General features: G+C 43.5%; 2 protein-coding genes across 2 annotated transcripts; both read right to left on the reverse strand.

Annotated features, from left to right (window-relative positions):
• On the reverse strand, positions 1-1,356 carry F5J12DRAFT_898801 (uncharacterized protein; the record flags this gene model as incomplete). Its single annotated transcript, XM_051748132.1, has 6 exons — positions 1-330; positions 390-602; positions 659-838; positions 887-983; positions 1,041-1,201; positions 1,255-1,356. The coding sequence occupies 6 exons, from the start codon at positions 1,354-1,356 to the stop codon at positions 1-3; spliced, it is 1,083 nt and encodes a 360-aa protein (XP_051594460.1).
• Positions 1,357-6,347: 4,991 nt separating this feature from the next.
• Positions 6,348-7,441, reverse strand: F5J12DRAFT_787264 (uncharacterized protein; the record flags this gene model as incomplete). Its single annotated transcript, XM_051743612.1, has 4 exons — positions 6,348-6,681; positions 6,853-6,892; positions 6,991-7,110; positions 7,144-7,441. The coding sequence occupies 4 exons, from the start codon at positions 7,439-7,441 to the stop codon at positions 6,348-6,350; spliced, it is 792 nt and encodes a 263-aa protein (XP_051594461.1).
• Positions 7,442-10,239: the final 2,798 nt, after the last annotated feature.

Below are 10,239 nucleotides of genomic sequence, written 5' to 3' on the forward strand. Positions count from 1 at the left end.
CTAGAATGTTTTGGCAAATGAGATATTTTTCCAAGAATTCTGGTCGCAATTGAGGTAGATAGGAAGGCACTGATTGACGAACCAAGTAAACTTCTGATGGAAACCTTGGAATTCTTGCTGTGAAGCATGATCACGAATGATCGATTGAATGCTCTTCGGTGACTGTGGTGAACCAAGCTTAACATGCTCACTGAAACTCATGAGGACATCCTCATCACCCCTGCCATCAATATCATCATCATTGCAATCTTGCTGTGTACGATTGGCTTCAGCATCCACCTGGTTCCTAATTAGTTTCATGGCTAAGTGGTGGTGGTCAACACGAAGGACCTATGTGACTTCAGGTCAGCATGACTGAGTGAGATGAGAAGAGCAGAAGCTGGATGCACCTGAACAGCAACGTCCTTACCATTTGAGCAGTCCTGATATGCATCTTTAAGTGAGCCATGCATTTTCTCGTTGGGCCAAGTGCTGTAGTTATGGGCTGCTCCTTTATTCTGAATGTCCCACACAACATGTTTCCAAAGATGGACCTTTGGAAAATTCCAGTCCATTTTGAGGTGTTCTGCTAGCTCACCATTAGCCACATGGGAGACATACTCCTAGGTCAGAGTGGGGGATCAACAGTCAACTCAAACAGCAAGGAAATATCACGTACCTTTAGCTCACTCCCAAAAACCAACTGCTCCCTCTCTATCAATTCAAGGGTCTTGTCAATGTGCACGTCCAGCCCAATGAGACTGTCCAATTCTAAGTAGCTGCAGAGCATCCATAGGAGCTGGTAGCCTTCACGGCTTACATTGTTTGTCAGAATATTCAAAGCAGTGTAGAAGGTTTGCTTGTGAGTTCATTAGCTTATACCGGGAAGTCAAAAGAAGAATCTCACCTGCACGAGATCTCGGAGTTTGTTCCCATCAGCATAGCTTACATGTAGGATGCCATTGAAGTGTGCCAAACCTTGCCAGCTTGGAAATGCTGCAAGCCTGCATTCAATTTAGGATTAGGATGTCTTAGCGAAGTAAATAGAGGGTAGTACGTACTGCTCCTCAAGTTGCACTGCATACTTACGCGGTAATTTGCTTAAAAGAATCTTGAGTTCTTCGAGTAAGTGGTGCCCAAAAAGACTGTCATGCAGAGCATGGAGGCAGTCGAAGCTCACAGCTTCCTCCGGCTCCAAGTTCTCAACCTTCCAGAAAACATTCTTGTGATTTGGTTACGTGGTTGGCAAGAGTCACTAATAAATACAAAACTCACCACAACCGGCCAAAGCCTGAGGGCTTTGAGGATCGGTTCACCAGCTGACTTCTTTTCCTGATAGATGGTGAGGGCTTCTTTTGCCTGTCTTATGGTACACATTGGAAATGATTTGGCAAGCTGGGATAAATCCTCAAGGGGAACCAAACAAACTGGGCATGGTCATTTACTCTTCATGCCTCAAATTAGGCTCATCATGCATCTAATGTCAACATAGTTATTAGTATGTCAATGTGCACTTGTAGTGCCCTCAACTTACTGTTCTTCATAATCAGCAGATAAGATGAGAATCAAGGGAAAGAGCCACTGAGTGATCTTGTCATAGCACTCATATTTGTATCCTAGCTTTGAGAGTTCGGCAAGTCTATCAATGATACAAAGGAATGCTTCATGCCAAATAATGTGTTTGTAATTGGTGTAGCCAGTCTTCCCCTCTTCTTTGGCGGACTTGGGAACCTTGCATAATATACATGAGCAAGGATGCTGAAGCCTGCACTCAGTAACTTACAATAGGCAACCAGCCGATGACACATCCACCACCAAAGCACTCTCCATTCCTGATGTTCGTGGGCAGATTTCCACAATGAGCTATGACAGGATAACCCTTGACAGTTCCGTGGGAACTTAGATGTGTTTGGTCAGCATATAGGATAAAAGCAAACAGGGCCACATTTTCAACCTGAGGTAAATGAGACTAAAAGCAAGCGCAAGTTACAGCAGTTTGCAGTACCGAGGGCACTGGCCAAACACAACAAAACTCATAGGTATCCTAGATAAAATATATATCTCAAATATTTCACTCAATTCTTGATGGATCTGAAAGAAAATTTGATATTCTGAATCAGCATTATCAGCTCTAGGGGATGATGTAGAAATCATGATGAAATAGCCGCTATTTTGGACAGGAAAAATACTTGGTCATTCTGAGCATATAACAACAATTGCAAGTGATTTACATATTTCTATGGCTGTAAATGCCTCTAGCCATGATCTATACACTGGTGGTGAGGGAACCATGGTGAAAATCCAGTGGTTTTTCCATTGTTTTGTACCAACAGAGAGCAATCTGCACTCCAAATGGTGCCAATCATGTAACAAAAATTGCTCACTCCACATTGCATATTTTTTTACAAAAGTTTCAGATCCATAAAGCCCTTCAAAATACCTAGGGAACAGTATCATACAGAAATGCACTTTGTTTTGCACTTGTTGAGGTAGTTGTCCATGCCTGTCTTATCTTTGTGTGTGAGCTGTGCATGCTGACTAATCAAGTCAGCTGCCTTGATGCGTGAGCATGTTATTCTGTGGTACTGGCCTGCGAGCATGTGAGTGATTTCCATATGGCATGCAGAAGGCACTTTTCTAGTCATACCCGCAGGCGATACTCTCGAGATCTCAAGCAGCGAATCGTCTATCAAGCTCATGTACTTGGTCAGACCACAACTTCTATTGCCATTCCACTCGACATGCCACTTTGAGTCATTCAACGTGTCCTCAAGACATACTGTGAAACTGGTGAAGTTGTCAATGAATGACAAATGGATGGGCACATACCTTTGATGTCTGAAACGGCAGTAGAGGTATGTCTAAATCGTTCTAACATTGGAAATAGCATCAAGAGCTGATCATATCCATATCTTAGTTCATGCTGGCACTTCTTGAACATTCCCCTGACCTCTATCTTGAAGAAATTCAGCAACAATTACTCTTGCTTCACAACATTGAAGTCTTTATTGCAACAATATGGCATACACTCAAACGTTTGGGTCTGTCTTCAAAAAAGGTATGACACATATGCTTTGATCTCAATTTTCAGACACTGACATCATCATATTTTAGCTTTCTCAAATTGCCAGCGAGCGCAGTGAGGAAGCACATCGCGAGTTCACCATGGCAATTGGTGAAGACTCTCCTGACCACATTGTCTGTATTGATGAAAGTGCTGTGAATGTACTTACGATGTTTTGCCTGAATGGATGGAGCCATTCTAGTATGTGGGCACACAAGCATTGCAACTTCATTCGTGGGACACAGTATGTATTCTCCATATGATGTTGCCTTCTTTACATAACACTCTTTCCAACAGATATTCCATCCTTCCAGCTCTGACAATGAGTGGGATAATTTACAGCCATATCAAAGTAGGTGCGTACAATGGCAATCACTTTCTCAACTATCTTTGTGGACTCCTTGACGTCATGAATCCATATCTCGCCCCTCATAGTGTACTTGTGATGGATAATTGCAGAATCCATCACGTTGATGGTGTAGAAGAACTCTGCTGGGAACAGTATGTTTTTTTTTTTCTTTTTTTTTTTTTTCAGTACACATACTCAAGTAACTATTACAGTGGTGTCAAACTTGTTTATCTACCTCCATATTCCCCTGATTTGAACCCAATTGAAGAGTGTTTCTTGTACTTGAAGGCCTACATTCGCCACCATGGCAATCAGTTCCATGCTATCATTGAATCTGGAGACAAAACACTTCCATATTTGTTTCTCTATGGCACACTTGATACAGTCACTCCAGAAGCTGCACATGGGTGGTTCCATAATGCAGGATATTTGTAGCTTTGTAGCTTGTGTCTGTATGCAACATGTATGTTGGTTGTCACACTGATGCATACCCGAAATTTGTGCAATGTATGCTTGCTATAATGATTACTGCAAAGGACATGATGTATGTAGGGAGTATCTACTCTACCCCTGTGTGTTTTTTGTGTTCTACCTGCCAAACAGCTTGTGCAACCTCAGACAGTAAAAAGTGTGAATTCCCGAGGCTCATACCAAAGTCCTTCATGAGCTGTTCCTTGCTCAGGCTTCTAAGTTCGTCAATGTTGTAAAAGTCCATTGCTTCGAATTGTGGAATATAAACAGATAGTTTGCACTTCAGAAAACTTGCATCAAGCTTGGTGAGGAAGTCGACAATCATTGGATATGTTGGCCAGGTGTCATGGTTGAGCTCACTGGGAGACAGCTCACCTCGCTTCTCGCCCACAGTAGGTGTCACTGGAGTTGCTGGAGCCTGATACACTGGAGGCACCATCCATGGAGGCATCATTGGGGGCATGGGGGGCATGGGGGGCCATCCATACATCGACATATAGGGACTGTTGAGGGGCATTTGTGTGGCTGATGTCGACGAGGTCTTGTCACTTTGTGGAGCATGGAATTCTGAAAATAGATTGCCTTTTGGTGGGGTCTTCAGTGTGACTCCATGCATCTCATGTCCCTGTCACCATCAGTAAATTGATCGATGTAGCCACTAACAATGAAACTTACAAGTGTGAGTGCCCACCCTCAATGCTGGTTGAATGTCAGGTTTACATGTTGGCCAGCATGGTTGATCTTGCAGTATTTGGAGGGACCACAACGCTGACACAACTTCAGTGACTTCTCCAGCTCCATGAGGGATTTGTTTTCCTTTTCAATCACAGTGCTGTCTTCGTCATCTGCACTGGATCCGTCATTGTCAAGATTGAGAAGGGGAGGATTTTTGCCTTTTCCTGGTGGCTTCTTCTTGCCACACATTGCATGTAGGGTAGACATATACTAGTTTTGACAATGAATAAGTATCATACTGACCACAAAACAATTTGAAACGCACCTGTTCACTAACAAGAATCTTGACTGAGACAACTGAGTCTTTCTTCTTCTTCCATGCAGAATTTACCTCCTCTAAGCATCCATCCCAGTCAGCCAGCATTCCAAGATTGATGGCATTGTCCTTCTGAGCAGAAGTTGAGAGCTTGTATGAGAGCATAGGTTTGCATGCAAAATTCTGACACCCAATAGTGCTGTAGATTTCATCCAGGACCTCTGAAAATGGAGTCCATTGTGAGAAAACAAGGCACTTGGATCCCTCATTTGCTGCTTGAGGCACCAGTAAAATGACATCTAATAAATCAGGGTAGTAAGGGGTGACAAGTACATTGCAAGACAAAATAACATACTTTTGTCAAGTTCTGGGGAGTTTTCCTTGCAAGATACTGGCTTGACGCTGAGCTGGATGGATTTTCACTTGAGTGTGTCAACAGGAGAGTGTGCCAAAGTGCCATCAGTGTCATCAGGTGTGATACCAAGGCCATCCTTGTCAAGGTCAGGAGTTTCCGAATGAGGTGCCATGTCCTGGGAACAGATGGAGCTAGTGTCAGGAACTTGATTGATGGGCAAACTGCTTCGGGAGCCAGTTTTTCGCAGCCTGCGAGCACTTGCAGACTTTTTGTTACCCATGAGGAAGACATGTTGTGTGCGGTGCATGTCTGGGATGAGGCTCATTAGTCAGCATGTACAACTCACACACAAAGATAAGACAGGCATGGACAACTACCTCAACAAGTGCAAAACAAAGTGCATTTCTGTATGATACTGTTCCCTAGGTATTTTGAAGGGCTTTATGGATCTGAAACTTTTGTAAAAAAATATGCAATGTGGAGTGAGCAATTTTTGTTACATGATTGGCACCATTTGGAGTGCAGATTGCTCTCTGTTGGTACAAAACAATGGAAAAACCACTGGATTTTCACCATGGTTCCCTCACCACCAGTGTATAGATCATGGCTAGAGGCATTTACAGCCATAGAAATATGTAAATCACTTGCAATTGTTGTTATATGCTCAGAATGACCAAGTATTTTTCCTGTCCAAAATAGCGGCTATTTCATCATGATTTCTACATCATCCCCTAGAGCTGATAATGCTGATTCAGAATATCAAATTTTCTTTCAGATCCATCAAGAATTGAGTGAAATATTTGAGATATATATTTTATCTAGGATACCTATGAGTTTTGTTGTGTTTGGCCAGTGCCCTCGGTACTGCAAACTGCTGTAAACACAGTATATACAAAGTATACAGGTTATTACAACATACTTGAATCTCCCACCAGCAATCACCAGTCCATGGTTCTGAGTAGAATCTCTTGTACTCATGGCCATTATGTCAGAAGACCCATTGGGCATCCCAGATGAAGTGAGGTGCAAGGAGGGGGTTCAATAAGAGATCAAGAGCCCACTCCCATAATGAACATGCATAAACTGGGAATGTTAAGTTCTCTCCTTTATAAGGTGCAGTCACATTGTGTTGTGTAAACTAGAGTAGAAGCTTGTGGATGAATGCATGGAAGCTCATGGTGTATGAAGAGAAAGAATGTACTGGTGTCACCTGCATGGCCACCCTGTCCCATGCATGTTGAAGGTCAGCATTGTTCTGCAAGGTAACATTTGCCTTTCCTTGGACAATGCGTGAAATGAGGGAAAGCAGCCCATTGATCTGTGATGCATTGAGGCCCGCTTGCAATGCTATTTCAGCAAACAAGTAGTCGCCCTCCTCAATAAATGGGCACCATGGGTGTGGATTGGGGGCCATCATAGCAGTAGCATGCTGACCAAATTCTTCTTGTGACTGGAAAAGTGATGGGGTATTGCTGCAGGGACGGAACTCAGTCTTGAAGTCAGCAGGCAGCTGTTCAGGGGATGGCGTTCAGTCACTGCCATTACTTGCCATGGAGACATTTGATTGATCTATTCATATCAAGCATGTATGTACTTAGTATGGCGCACTCAGAAACAAGGTAGCACTGAGTTCATGCACTCACCACTTTGTGCAGCAGGATCTCCATGAGGCTCCCACATGTCCTGATCAACAAAATCCATGTGTCCTGAGTGAGAAATGTTGGGAGCTGTAAAGAAAATGGCCTTCAGTGCAGGTATATCATAGGTTGAATGAAACATACTTGGCAATCCATTGTTATCTTCACTAAGCATGTGGGCTGCTTGAGAAGGGCCTGCCTGCGTGATGTGCATGCGCACTGTTGAGTATGCAGATGTGACCAACGCTACCCTCAATTCCTCAGCTGAGAACAATACACAGTGAAAACTGGACACACCTTGCTCCTTTTCCCTCTCATATTCCTTAGTAGCGTCTATTTGTTGTATTTCCCTTGTTTGACAAGCTGCACAGTGTGTCGCATGGCTCTTGATGCCCTGAGGTTTGAATAGTTTTCCACAGATTTGGCACTTTGATGTTTTTGAAAGTGTTTTCTCTGAATAGTTATATTTTGTGTGACGAATGGGGGCCATTTCCAAAACGCTGAAGACAAAGGGATTGCAGTGGTTCAGGAAAAAGGGCAGGGGATCGTGAGGATTAAAGTATGTACCAACAACATGCAGTGCAAGCCACCACATTGCAATGCCGCTGTGATGATCTTATGGCAATCTTACCCTGAAGATAATGGAACTCATTGATTATCATATCTCGGTTGCATTGCCAGAACATTACGATGATCATTATTAAGCAGGAGAGGGGTTTCATAATGTGTATTACAATTTGTCATCATTGTCATGACCCTAAACATTTTTGCAACAATAATGTATCACATGGTCTACTGAATGATTTGTCAACAAACAAACAATGCCAAACAGTGAGTTTGCACCACTAAGCCTCCTTGCTGTAACACAAGTCAAGAAATCACCATTCTGGCTCATCAGGGACATTCTCTCAGGCCAACCTCAGTAAATGCTGGTGTATACTATAGTATAATCAACAGAATATGCTATCAGCACCATTGGTCTCTTCAGAAACCTGCTGGAAGTCATCTCCTGCACTGTTTCCCCACCAATGCCTCATGTGTCCTGGAACTAATCAGTACTGTGAGAACTGAGAACAATGTGGAGGTCCAATCTGACATTCATCCTATCATAAAAAAACCAATCACTGATTAGCTAGTGCATTTCTGTGAAGGGGAAACTGGTATGGAGGTCAGGGTGAAGCTAAACCCTCTCTCACTCCAGGTACCATGGGAGGGATATGCTACTGAGCTACTAGGTTGCACATTCTTGGCCTTCTATCAGGCACTGGATACTTCCTTTAGTCTCATATGACCAAATAACTCCTTCCCAGTGATCCCCAGTTCAGCTCAGAGTACAGTCTGGCCAACCCTTCCATGATACTGGGAGTGCCCAGGAGGGTTGTGCTTCACCTGAGCCTTCAGGCAGGCTTTTCTTCAACTGTGATGTAGTAGTTAGTGGGTGATTAGTTTGTTTATGATAGGATGAATGTCAGATTGGGTCTCCACATTGTTCTCAGCTCTCACAGTACTGATTAGTTCCAGGACACATGGGGCATTGGTGGGTAAATAGTGCAGGAGATGACTTCCAGCAGGTTTCTGAAGAGACCAATGGTGCTGATAGCATATTCTGTTGATTATACTATAGTATACACCAGCATTTACTGAGGTTGCCTTGACAGAATGTCCCTGATGAGCCAGAATGGTGATTTCTTGACTTGTGTTACAGCAAGGAGGCTTAGTGGTGCAAACTCACTGTTTGGCATTGTTTGTTTGTTGACAAATCATTCAGTAGACCATGTGATACATTATGTAAGCATTGGTGAGCATCTCACCATGTTTTATATGTGTTCCCAAGGACCACATCTCCAGTATATCACAAAGTTACATAATTGTCCCAATGAGCTCTCATTTTCCTTTTGGTATTCTGTCATCAGTTTGTATCCAAATATTATGTACTATGGCTCATCACAGAGCCATGACCAGCTACTTTAATCCATCCACCAGCACCTTGGACTCAATAACAATAGTTCACTCACTACACCACAATTAATGAAAAACATGAAAACATTGGGACAATTTTGTGAGCCACTGTATGTGCTGATGCACCTGAGTCTACCACCCACTCTGAGGGGCTGGTTTCTGGACTTGCACATGCCATGAACAGCTGAAGAGCTGGATCCTCAACCACTTGGGCAACCTTCACTGTGAGATTGGCCTTGTCTGCTCCCTTCTCTTTCTTCTCCAACAAGGATGGAGTCTTCTCATCATCTGCCTTCTTTTTCAGGCTTGGGCAGTTGTTCTTTGTATGCCCAACCTCCTTGCAGTTGTAGCACTTTATCTTTGACTTTTCCTTCCCTTTCCCTTTAGACTTTGACTTCACACCAGTTCTGGCTGTGAGGGCTGAGTGACCCTGTGAGCCCTGGCACATCCTCTCCTCTATGAGGACTTGCAAGATTACAGAGTCCACAGTCAACTTGTCATTTGTTGACATGAGAATGGTTCAAAGGACTGAGTATGAAGCAGGTAAGGAGATCACCATCACAATTGGAACCAGTGACTCATCGAGAGTCTGTTCAAGCAAGTTCAGTATGAGCACCTTCTGTCACATTGCATTTAGCTGAGTCTCCATTGGGCTATCATTGACAAGGGTTCCACAAAAAGTTCTCCAATGAGGTAGGCAATTGTCTGTTTCCCTTTGCCCTTGTACCATTTGCTAAGGCACTTCCAGATCTCCAACACAGTTTTTGCATACATGACCCCACTCAGAAGCTCATCCTTGAGTGTCAGGGTAATCTATGCACTGGCTTCCCTCTCTTTCATCATCCACTCCACATGCTTGTCTGGGTGAGTGGCAGCATCAGGAGCCTTTGTGGCTGAGCCACCAACCACCTCCCACAGGCCTCAAATCTTGAGAACCTTCTGTAACCAAAACTTCCACATTTGAAAGTTTCCTCCATCATCTGCAAGTGATGGAATATCATAGAGCTGACTTGAGGGAGCAGCAACCTTGCTAGATGATGACAGAGTAGTGACTGTAGCAGTAGAGGGACCCATCTGAGGGCCAACTGAAATAGATGGAGTTGGATTTGACATTGTTTAGCATGACCTTGCAGAACTAGAGAGTGATTGGAATTAAAACAGCAGTGGTTAGAGCTGAGTGGGGCTCATAACCTTCTGAAGGGGTGTTTCTGAGTAGTGACAGACTAATAAGAGAAGATACTCAGGCTTCTATTGGGAGAAGACTGAGGTACAACTAACCTAATAGGAGAAGATACTAAATACAGTGGCTCACAAAATTGTCCCAATGGTTGCATGTTTTTCATTAATCCTGGTGTAGCAAGTGAACTATCATTATTGAGTCCAAGGTGTTTGTGGAAGGATCAAAGCAGCTGGTAATGGCTCTCTGATGAGCCA

This window comes from Pisolithus orientalis (assembly GCF_024613125.1).
Source record: "Pisolithus orientalis strain OTSU chromosome Unknown F5J12scaffold_96, whole genome shotgun sequence".
Lineage (NCBI taxonomy): Eukaryota > Fungi > Basidiomycota > Agaricomycetes > Boletales > Pisolithaceae > Pisolithus > Pisolithus orientalis.